The sequence below is a fragment of the Vanacampus margaritifer genome, chromosome 3 (assembly GCF_051991255.1).
Source record: "Vanacampus margaritifer isolate UIUO_Vmar chromosome 3, RoL_Vmar_1.0, whole genome shotgun sequence".
Lineage (NCBI taxonomy): Eukaryota > Metazoa > Chordata > Actinopteri > Syngnathiformes > Syngnathidae > Vanacampus > Vanacampus margaritifer.
In genome coordinates, this window is record NC_135434.1 from 14449917 (window position 1) to 14462129 (window position 12213).

A 12213-nucleotide genomic window follows, 5' to 3' on the forward strand; every position below is an offset into this window, starting at 1 on the left:
ACTGAGAGAGTAAGAGTTGCCAGTATGGCCTCACCAGGTAGTCATCAGGTTTGATGCCAAATAGGTCCCTGAAATAGCGGAAGGCCAGCGGTGCGTAGGTCTTGAAGCGGAAGTCGGGATAATGATGTGCAGGGGTCAAGTTGCTTCCTTCACTGGGATGCAGAAAAACAGCCGAGACGGCAAGAAAAAAAAACAAAACAGAATACACCTTGTTAATTTGTGTGAGGCATAAATACATGAAGAGAATCTCAAGATCATTCAAAGCATTCATAACGTTGACATAGTTTGCCTTTTGATTATAGTAAATAAGCAAGCACACTGAGGTCAATTATAAAGAAGCATGATTCATTTGTATTGAGTATGTTCTCCAATTACACCATCAACCGTAACAGCGTCTGTAAATACGAGCCCTGTGTCCCCGCAGGGATGAGAAAACGACACAAACATGATAACCGACTCTTGTATTGTCTTGAGCGTAATACTAGAGCTGACCTTTCCCAGAAATGTCGCCTAATCCTGTTTTGTAACTAATCTAACCTGAATGTCAAGGAAACGCAGCCGATAAGCGTGTAAAATCTTTCCATTTCTGTGCTATTCTAGGAAAATGTATGTCTTCCATGGTGGTTTTAAAGCTTGTAAACATTGTGCTCAATTAGATCAACTTCTTGCTAAGTGGCTGTTTTGAACTGGGGTTATAAATTCTGTAAGAGGACCCATAAGGCATTGCTGTGTAACACTACACTTGACTCTAAAGTGTTAGCTGACTACTCTGTTTAGTGTGTAACCACAAGAACAATTGGCATTGACAAAAAGGCAGCTAACGCCTCGCATGGAAACAATTTAGCAACGCACGCCTTGAAATACTTCCAATAGTCTAATTATGAGTCGTGTGTGTGTGTGAGTATTCGGGTTGTGATCACCAATGTCAAGTGTCATCTAGAGTGATTCAGAGTGAGACTGACGGGGTCAAAAGGTCAAAACAACAAGCACCTCAAGAGTATTGGGTGGAAATAAAAAAGAAATAAAAGCATCTCCATCAGTCAGCAGTCTCTTGAGACACTCTCATATTGTGAAGTAGAAGTGTTTGCTTTTTTTTTTTTGTTCCTGTGTGGCTGTCATATTCGTCCTTTCCACTGCAAAGCTTATCGGTTGGCCTCAAACTATACTGTATTTTGCAACAAATGTCTCAGTGACTTTCAAGCATGAGTCATTGCAAGGTGGAAAATCAAGGTCAATATTTAAAAGGACAACAGTTGACAGGACATTTGCATGCTGTTTGCATATGCAGGTGCACCAGAAAAAAGTTCAACAAAACACTTCCAGGCAAAACTGGTTCTACAAACCAAGACAAATGACTAACTTTTTTACTAACTAAATGCATCAAATAGAAATAGGTATGAATAATAAATGATTATATTCAAATTTGAATGATCAGTTTGTATAATGACTGTAACTTAGAAACAATTAAGATTACTGTAGTCTATTGAAATAAATATACCGTATCCAACATCTTTGTTAAGAGCAATGATCATTTCAGTTATCGATTCATTTAACCATTATTTTTTCAGTTAATTGATGCATCAGATTTTCTAAAAATGTTGAAATTTTCCAAACATTATTTTAAATTGACAGTGCACAAACAAATTAATTACGATACAGTTACTGATTTGGTCTGTAAGGTGAAGAAAATGGGCAAAAAAAATTGTTTTCCAAAGTAAAAACAATTATTTTATTTCGGTTTAAAATAAAGATAATCAGTCTGCTTTCATGGAGCACTAAAGAAATTGGAGAATATTTGGATAATTGAAAATTTAATTAAATGACTCATTGAAAAAATAACAAATAACGAAGTAATAGTACCATTTAATAAAATAATAAAAATAATTATCAAATTTAAAAAATTGTCATTAATAAAAAGATCCTGCAATTTTCAAGGACATGACAAAAATGACAGTTTAAACAAAAATATTTGGTTCCACAATGGTTTTTATAAAATATAATGCCTTCATAAATTGGCAGGATAATATACCAGAACGTTTGTGGCAGCAGCATTAATTACATTTTCAACAGGTTTCCTACATTTCCCTCATTTGCTTCGCATCAGCCAAACAGCAGCCCGTTTCCACCTACGCAAAATCAACTTTAATGGCGCTGTATGAGTCACTGGCTCTTTTAAAGACATAACCTTGGGTTCATGCCATCGTCTGGCTGTTACGTATCAACCTTTTCATGAAAAATAGTAAAAGCGTTTCAGAAAATTGCACCAATTACGAGCACTTTGGTGGCTGCATGTTACTGTGCTAAAACTCGGTTCGCACTGACCTGGGCAGAAAGACGCTCTCCACCACATAGAAATCTTGCATAAGCACATCTCTGTCAGGTTTTGAGGTGAGGTTTCCAACTGTATAGCCAATGCCCAGCTGAATGGCTCCCTTTAAGGCCGATGACGTCGTCTTGCGAGAGAAAACAAAAGCGTTATTGCCTGTCACTAGCGTCCCCATTGCACGCATATGTAGCTACATTTCCCTAAAAAATGGTGACAAATGTGAACGATAAGCCATGCTATGGCAAAGCTGAAACAACAAATGAAGAAAGTGAGGCATTGTAAATTGTAACTGTGGGTTGCACAGATCATGCATGTTATAGCAATCGCTATACAAAGTGGAGCCTGTGATGTTGTACAAAGAGGAATTCAACCCCAATTTTTTTTTTGGGGGGGGGGGGGGGGGTTAAGCCTCTGCAGGAGCAAAGTTTATTTATTACCTTCTTGTATGTTTTCTCTCTATTGGAACTCCAAGCACCCCCAATCCCATTTTCCGTTGTGGTTGACATCTGAAAGAAAAGGTCACTTGTCATAAATCCAATTAGCCACAAACGACTGCATATGATAATCATAGGTTGTATAAAATGAGTGGATCATCATCTTGTTAACATGTGCGACTTTATTTGGAAGATCTGCTGAAACCGGAAGAAAGTAAAGGTTGGCTCTGAGTGACGACAAGACAAGGTTGCCGTGGCAACATGTCAATAACAAGGTAGACAATGCCCCGAAGCACACCTTGCTTTATTGCCCCTCGAAATGACACCAATACAAGACTTGAAACAAGCGATTTGAGACCAAATCAGTTTACACATGAATTTGCAACACCGATCACTTCCACTAAGGAGGTTTTGATTAACAGCCAATTGTTGTGATTTTGCAGAAGGTTAAAACATGAGGCTAGGACGACCCCGGTATCTGTCTTCCTATTTTAGCTTTTTGTTAACTCGATTTGGTGTTGATCTAATAGGATTGGCCTTGGCGGAGGTCTGCGCTCTGCACTCTCCACCATTAACCATGCAAGAGAGTTTTTCCACATTTTACACAATCTATGATTAAAAAAAAAAAAAAAAAGTCTTGAATAATATTTCGATCATGAATAATGTAACATGAACACACAGTGTGACACGGACATTTATTGAATAAGGATTAAATGGTTTGCTGCTTACCGAGAGAAAATGATAACATTTTAAATGGCTAGTGTTAAGGCTTCAAGTTATTGCTACAACCATGACGGACGGAGAAGACTACATCTGGATCCTCAAGGAAGAACGGTTAACACCTATATGAATATTTTAGCTCTTGTTTGAACTTCTTTATTCTATTTTTATTTTCACAAATCTTGGGATTTATTGGGCAAAATTGGCCCCTTTAAAGTCATTTAAGTGTGAATACAGCCAAGTCTGAAAATATCGGCAAATATTCAGCATTTTGCAAATATTGGTATCCGCCTTTGTTCTACTTTTTATCTTTTTTTTCTTTTCTTTTTTATCTGAGAGATCCATTTAAAAATGTTAACCGCAGGTAACTATTTATTGACATTTTCAGTTAACTTTATAAGAGATGCTGCTCACCCTGCAAACACTTTGCATCTTTTGTTTTTCTTTGAATGAAAACAAAGATAAAGTTGAAAATGTAAATTATTGAGAAATTTTGTAAAAATATATTTACTGTAGAAAACTATTGGGAACTACCAAATTTCGCGTTTAAGTTTTCATTTAACTTTTTAAGACATTGGGAGCTCCTTGAAATTTTTGTTAGAATTTTAAAACAAATATGTCTCTTTTTTTATTAAATAAAAAAGAAAACATTTTCACAACTTCAACATTTTGCAAATTTGAAATTGTTGGAATTTGTATTTTTAAGAATTTTTACGCCAGTATTTTTCCCCTTTTTTCTGAAAATGAATATTGGCTTCAAATAACAGCTTCATTGACTACTATTTATCGTATTGGTCGATCTCTAATCATCAGCTCAAAATGCTGCTGGAATTCATATTTCTGCAACTGCATTTTGATCTGTTTGTTTGTAGCTACGTGATGGAAAATAAAAAAAAATTGTTGAACGTTGTCATTTATGGTTATGTATTTGAATTTATCGACTAGAATAGTGCAATAAAAAAACATAATTTAATATTATTGTGTCAAATATTTGTGTTTGATTAAAATTAGAATAAATCATAACTCTTTTACCTAATTTGATTGCATAACGTCCTTGGTTTGCAACAATCATGACCCCACCATTTATTATTAAAAAGCACTTGTCATAAGAAGTTAGAACGTTTATGTTGAACAGCCCACAATGACTTCACTAGTGCTTGAGCATAGATTAGTGACGTCGACTAGCGTCTGTTCTGATGTATGTACAAACTCAGGTTATGACGACAATGTGTTCAATTCTACTTAAGTACAATAAAGTATTTGTACTCTGCTGCACTTTTTTGGTGTATGATCTGTGTGTGAAATGTTTATTGTTACATCTGTAATATTTACCTTGCTTAAAGAAAAGCTGCATCCATTAAACAGATATTAAGGCAACATCTCTTGATTGCCAGGTTGCGTGATTATCCACGGTGAGATGTACAGTATGTCAGGAGCCTGAATAGGAACAGAGTTGTAGAATGAGTCAGTTACGCAGAGTGGAAAGCATGGCTCAATCATGCTCACAGCCGCTTTTAAATGGTAACGTCAGGGTGGAAAGAAATGTTTCCACTAATTAAGAGTTCACAGTTCATAAAGGAAGCAGAGCAACAGAGAACGTTTGAAAGGGGTGCACAGTACAACAAAAAGCATATTGAGCAACACACCAGAAGCACGGGTCTTTTTCCTTCATGTTTTCCATACATTTGGCATTGTATAAGTACATTTTGGCCTCGTGTCCACACGCCAAGTATGATTGGCCAGGATGCTCACATGACGTACAGAACTGATTTATTGTTTTCATTTGTGGTTGGGCAACTTTACATCAGTGTGCGATATTCCGGAGTGACGCCATTTCACAATCAGTCCCCTTCGATTCAGAAAGAGCACACAATTAACAATAACCTTTTTAAAGTTTCTGATTAAAACGTTGGGGCCGGTAGCACATAACGACGACTTGCTTTCCACATATGATTTTGGAACAACCATTGTCTGACTGGTGTCAACCATGTTTGAGGTTTTAGTACACTTGTGAGGACAAAGCGCGAGATTTATGTGCCTCGGTGTTATCCGACTGCAGTTGAAGCAGCATGAGATGAGGTGTAAAAAAATAAAAAAATAAATAAAAAATCAACAGCAACGTTTAGCCGTCGTCTGATAAGCCAAGTCTGCAGTGGCCTCACCACCTGCATATGAATGCTACACAAAGCTGCAAGTTCCAGAGCACTTTTCCACTTAATACACACTTATCCATGATTGTAGGTCTTCATGATTCATTTAATCTTAATCATTGAGGAAACTCCCACGAAACACTGCAACTACTATAGGAATACTATAGAAATATACTGAAGGCAGTGTTGTCAAAACTATACGAAGGTAGCGATCCATTGATCCGAGCGTATGACTGTGAGGAATGTTAATAAGCCAGCAGGCGAGGCGTGTTTGGCTGTCTGCTCTCTGGCCCGGGTGAAGAGGCAGTTCTATAGTGCTTTTTTTTCACCCTCACTCGCTCACCAGCTCACTCTCACCTGACCTCGCCACCCGGCTGGTGGGCGCTCCAACAGACGTTTCCAGAACAATCCATGAAGAGGCCCGTAGCTGGAGCAAAACAACAGATTGCTGTTGTTTGCCGCAACAAAAGAAAGGACAGACCGATGGCTACATCAGCCCGTCGTTTCTTACTGTCATTATGGAACCCAATGCACACTTGAAGGCATCTGGCCTTGGACAGATATGCTACCACCCTTTAAATAAATACATATACTGAAATGCAGCGCTTCGACGGACAATGTTAGGATTTCTTGTTAGTCGAAATTGAAGTCAAACAAGCACTCTTTCCCCAAACAGTCCTGCCAAGGAAAATATGCGCCGGGAGCAGAAATGCACTCTGGTATGATAAAAATGCAATGTTTCCGAATTGGCTGAATGTCAATGTAATAGACTCTTGCCGGTCAGCTGGTCATTGGTATTGACAGTAAAAAGAGGAATGAGTTTGCTCAAACGTCACAGGATGCTCCACCCTAGTTTCATTACATCTGTTGTAATCTTCACCACCGAAGTTACTCTCATTTTCATCACTGTTCATTTTTAGGGTTACGTAAGAACGACTTTCAGATTACTGCTTACCAAGTTGTTTCTCTGAGAATAGGATTACGCCAAAACTAGAAAATTAAAAACGTTCACAAAGCGTTGTAGCGTGATGGGCCTTGGCACTAGTGGGTACTAGCAGGTAGGTACTAGTAGGTACAAGGTACTAATCGGTACCAGGTACTAGTAGCTACAATTTGGTACCAGTTACTAGTGGGTATCAAGTACTACTAGTTAGTACCTATACCTATTAGGTAATACTAGATACTATTAGGAACCAGTTACTTGTAGGTGCCATGTATTAGCAGGTACTGTTAGGTACCAAGTATTTTTAGGTATCAAGTACTAGTGGGCACAAGTAGGTACCAGATATTGGGTGGCACTAGTTGGTACTAGGTACTAGTAGGTGCTAGTGGGTACTAGTAGCCATGTATTAGTTGGCAATTTGGCACTAGTTGATACCAGGTACTAGTTGGCGCTAGTAGGTACCAGGTACTAGAAGGTAGGGATTAACGATAATTGACACAATATCGTCGTCGTCATTTCACGATATTATAAGCAAAACAGCTTCTTTTTTTTTTAAAGTCAGGTTGATTTTCATGCACCTTCTGGTGGCTAGTTTTTTTTTAGTGCTGTTTCATTTTTAATTTTTGTACAGAAACTTAATGGCAAAATAAAATAGTACATGTCAGCGCAGAAGCACATTAGGATTGTATGGCTGTGGCAGAGGTCTGCACTCACTCGTGCCATTTTTGTTGTCCCAGAACTTCGTCCTATTAGTAATATTAACATCACGGAACTGTGATCTGGACATTAGGCCTGAGACATGTTTTCTCACTAAAGCTCTACTACGCAGATTTTACAAATGGGTTCCGTTTTTCTTCAGTCCCTAGATACTATTGGATTACTGTATCAGATGGGAGACTATAATGCAGAATCAGTAAACGAGCAACCAAAACAAGGCTTTGGACTGGGCCTTATGACCTTCACCATCCAAAACACTGCCTGTTAGATAAAATCTCTGGACAGCAATGGATTAAATCAAGAAGAAATACTGGGAATCTCGTTTGCCTGGGGATCAAATTGAATATCTCTGATCATTTGATTTCACGGCCAAATCAAATGTGTAAATGAAGCAAGTACAGGACAAGAAACAAAAGTGTATCTCCTGAGTGTGGCAGTGTGAAATGTGTATGTATACGTTGTGTGTAGCAGCACTTTGTATTTCTGTCACCTTGGGTAAACACTTGTGTCAGTGGCTTAGTTGTGTTGGAAAATACAGTAGTCACTTCTGTTACGGATCACACAGCAAGCGACAAAGTGCTGCGTGTGGGCCCCACTACACTAGCTGGAAAGAAGTCAAAAATAACAGGACTGTTTTTCATGAAGATTAACGCTCACTGGCCATAAAATTCAGCACAATCTAATTGCATATTGTGAGGATCTACATCAGTTTTTTTTAATTTATTCACCACTAGTGCCGGTTTCGTGGTCACGTGGGCCATCAAGTTTTGGTGAGGTTCCTGCATAAAGGTGCATGTTACATGATAATGTGCGATTTATTTTTCCTGTTTTGAGTTCACAATAGGTTCATTCAGCAGACGTTTGAGCTCTACAGAGTGCCCTTTAAAGTTTTGGGCAAATCGTCATAGCCGTTAATTGACTAGACTATGGAGATGAGGAAATTAAATTACAAGCAGGAGGAAGTGCAAGAAGACTTATTACAGGAAGGAAAAGTGACACTGGTGTGTTTGTCCTTGAAACTAAGCAGGAACGGTTCCTGTAAGCAAATAGCTTCAGAATGTTGATCAACTGCCTATTTTGTTCTTTTCACATTGAGGATTTATTGTCTTGACAGTTTCATAAAGGTAATGCATTGCCGTCAAGAGTCATAATAGTGCCGCCTCTAAACAATACCATGGCATACCAACATGATGTGTTACCTATACAAAACCCGAGTTGACCTTTCACAAGCAATGTGAACAGATCGATGAGCTCAAGTAATGACGAAAAACAAAAAGCTGGTCCATTTGTAGTGTTTCGCTGCTTGCTTACCTCCCACTACCACAAATTAGAATGAGACGGATTATATTCATAGCGAAGCCATCACATTGTGTAGTCTACGCTCTTAACAATGAAGTCTATTTTAACAATCACAATCGCGCACAGTAGCTCCATTGACTGCACTCATTTCTGTCTGTGTAAGGCATACAAAAAGCACAACAAACCCTAGGAGAGGCCTGTGGATACGCTATTCGGAGCTCTTCTCTCCAGTTCCATTCTGCTTGACAAGCAGTGAGGCCGAGGTATGTCCAGCAAGTCACATGAACCCGAGCGAGCTAAGAAAACAAGAGACCAGATCGTCTAAAAGAGGCAAGTGACACAAAAGAAAACGCTACGAGTTACAGAGTGGACTTACTGACCAATGACATCAGTGACATGCCGTTTATACCTTTGTCTCAGTTGCTAACATGACGTGAAAAACATCATATCAAACATCATATAACCAATGATATGAAAGAGGGAGAAAGAATAACTTGAGCTTGTCCTCTCTAAACCTGTTCAGGTTTATACGTGAGTCAAACAATCAATATTCCACCTTTGATTTGATTTCTAAACTATGTACTGTATCTGTTAGAAACAATGGAAATACAATTAGTCTGTCACAACATTCTTAACAATGGCTGTGTATTTATTTTTTTTATGTTTTGTCGGCTTCAGCCATATTGTACTGAGCTGCCGGGACAGAGAGTTTTCTTTGTCACATTTCTTGCTCTATGATTGTGATTACAGTTTTCTTTGTTACTTTTGTACAGAACACTCCAAAAAGCTTTGTTACTTTTGTACAAAATACAACACAAAAAAGGAAAATAACACCTGTAGTTGCCCACTGACATATCACCACACATTTCAAAGTCACCTGACGCCATGCATGATGAAGAGATTTTCACAAACTTTTTTTTTCTCCAGAAAATGTGTTCAAATTCCAATGTCAAATGTACGACTGTTTAAAAGGCCTCAAGCTACCGAAATGTATTAAAGTTGAAGTCAACCTTAAACATTTTTTGACAATAATATGTTATATGTGACTTCACTAGTCTAAACATGACATTCTGATTGATTTTACATTTGTGGAAAATGAGTTTTGCAGCAAAATCCAGCCGTTTTTATCCATCTCGGAGCGTCTTGCCACTTGCTGTCGACTGATGATGACATCACAGTTGCTCAGGGCTCAGGCAATGACCAATCACAGCTCACCTGTTTTCTGTAGCCGCACTGTGATTGGTTGTTACCTGAGACCTGAGCACATTAATGTCATCTTCAGTCGACAGCAAGTGGCAAAATGGCCGCCTTCTAAAATAGATTAAAAAAACGGCTGGATTTTGCTGCTTAACCCATATTCCACTAACACAATGTTAACAAAAATACCACATTTAGACAAGTGGGGCTGCATAGAACATATTATTGTCACACAAAAAAAATTGGGGTTGACTTTTTAAAGTATAAATGCCCAAAAAAATTAATAATAAATAAATTAAAAAATAACATATAAAGAATGCTATGATGACTTTAGAAATTCTTTAAATATTGCTTGTCTCCAACATACGTCTTTGGCCCCATTGGGTGGGCCTCTCCTTATCACTGCCATGGCAGGGGAGCAGGAGGTGGGCATGTGGGGCTGAGAGCAGGACCAAAACAACAAGCAGGGCAACAGCGACAACAAACATCGCCACCAGTGAATAACTGAAATACTTGCAAGGCTGCCAAGTGTTCACTGTGCCAGCAAGCACCAATGGTCTAATAAGGAGCCTAATTATGCGACAATCAGGGATGCAAGGCCTTTCGAGAAGATGCGGTGGGGCCATGGAGGGGAAGTCGTTATGAATTTGTTGAATTATAAAGGCTACATTTGTTTTTCAAATTTAGCCTGCTCTAAAGATCATGAAAGTGACACTGGTCTTTGTTGACAACGTACTCGTTTCACAGTTCTCACGTCCATGTCATACCATAACAACTGCTCCACCAAGCAGAAAAACTCCTTCACATGTATCAGGCCACTTTGACAAGTTACATAATGTGAGTTGTTGTCGACGTCGGTAGAATTCACTTGAATGGCCTGACTGCACAAATCACTTTCCACATGACGAGACGAGCAATTGGGAAAATCCAAATTAGGGTTGTTTGAAGCATAAAAGCTCAGAGGACATTATATGGTTTTGTCTTTTGTTGCCAGTGTTGTTTTTATTTACAATCAGAAGCAACAAATGACTATTTATTAGTACGTGAATGTGTCTGAATAATCTCATAAAGGGACAAAATTATGTTTCAATAAATGAAATGTCAAACCTCTAAATGTCAGATTTGATTTGCAGTTTGCAATGGTGTACATCTGCACTGCAAACTACTGTGCCTCATTGCGTGTTAGTTACCACTAGTTTGTTGTGTTTTTGAAAGTCAACAAAATTCATCGTCGTATATTCTCCAATCATTTGCTTCTACTGCATAAAAAAAAAAAAATCACAATAAACCACAAGTTGGAGTGTTTGAAAGTTTAGTACTGCAGCTGACTTCATATTTTTAACACCTGCTGTAGTTTGTGATAGTCCATATCTTATTGTGTGACATTTGGTCCATGCTGCCAAGATTGAATGAACACAATAAAAGGAGATAAGAGGGAACAGACCAGTCATTCTTGCAGATGAAGAACAGAAGCGAACAGATGTGTGCAAACCAACTACTAAGGCGTCTTCATGATTCACAGAGGGGGGCCTGATAATTTGCATTTTTGGTAAGATGTTAATAATTTATGGGCTTGTAAAACAAATGTAGTCAGCTCATAAAAAACAATGTGGTTGTCTGCTTTGTCAGTGTCCCGGCAGAACAAATGTTAGGATAGTTTCTGAGAACTGAAGCCATTCTTGTTAAAAGCAGTACAAGATTAACCAGTTGGAGAGTAATCATTAGAGGCTACGCCTGAGGACCTGCCACCATCTTGAGAGCATATCCATCACTTATTAACCAATCACAAACTGCTGACAGCACCACCAACTAGCATTCCACGGAGTTAATTACGGCCGAATACCGCATTTTGCGGTGGAAGCCAGTTCGTCCTGTTTTTCATGCCAATCTTGTTAGAGAAACAACATATATGGAGGACCAAAAATGCCCAAATAAAAAATAAATAAATAAAAGTGAAAATAAAAACTGATATAAAAATATGAGATAATAAAAATAAATAAATAAAAGTAAAAATAAATACAGAAATAAATATTTACATTTTTATTTTTTTACTTTAATTAATGTGATTTAATATATATATATATATATATATATATATATATATATATATTTAATTATTTAATTATATTTTTATATCTGTTTTTATGTATTTATTTGTAGGCATTTTTGGTCCTCCATACATACCAGTGGCATCTTTTTTTTAACATCTGTTGTGTTACTGGTTGTCTTTGAAGCAGAGATATCAATAAAATTCAGCTTTATGGTGTGTTACACAATGTTTCGATATATTTGTACTTATATTAGGACTCGAAAGTATATTTGTATTCAAGTTAATTTTGCAAACAATTATCGGCTTATCGGTTATCGGCATGTTCTAAATTATTGGTTTATCGGTATCGGTTGAAAATAGCATTATCATGCATCCCT

The 12213-nt window shown here is 37.8% G+C and overlaps 1 protein-coding gene across 2 annotated transcripts in view; it reads right to left on the minus strand.

Annotated features, from left to right (window-relative positions):
• pip5k1bb (phosphatidylinositol-4-phosphate 5-kinase, type I, beta b) overlaps positions 1-12213 on the minus strand; it is a 31709-nt gene that overhangs the window by 16310 nt on the left and 3186 nt on the right. Inside the window, exons 1-5 of one of the 2 annotated variants that reach the window (XM_077562091.1) lie at positions 8775-8946; positions 4813-4917; positions 2764-2832; positions 2323-2453; positions 35-152 (exon numbers count right to left, since the gene is read on the minus strand). In XM_077562091.1, the coding sequence (XP_077418217.1) occupies positions 35-152; positions 2323-2453; positions 2764-2832 (318 nt within the window). In that variant the 5' untranslated portion in view covers positions 4813-4917; positions 8775-8946. Of the gene's footprint in view, positions 1-34; positions 153-2322; positions 2454-2763; positions 2833-4812; positions 4918-8774; positions 8947-12213 lie in introns of those variants that run through there. The other variant, XM_077562092.1, reaches the window with a different exon arrangement.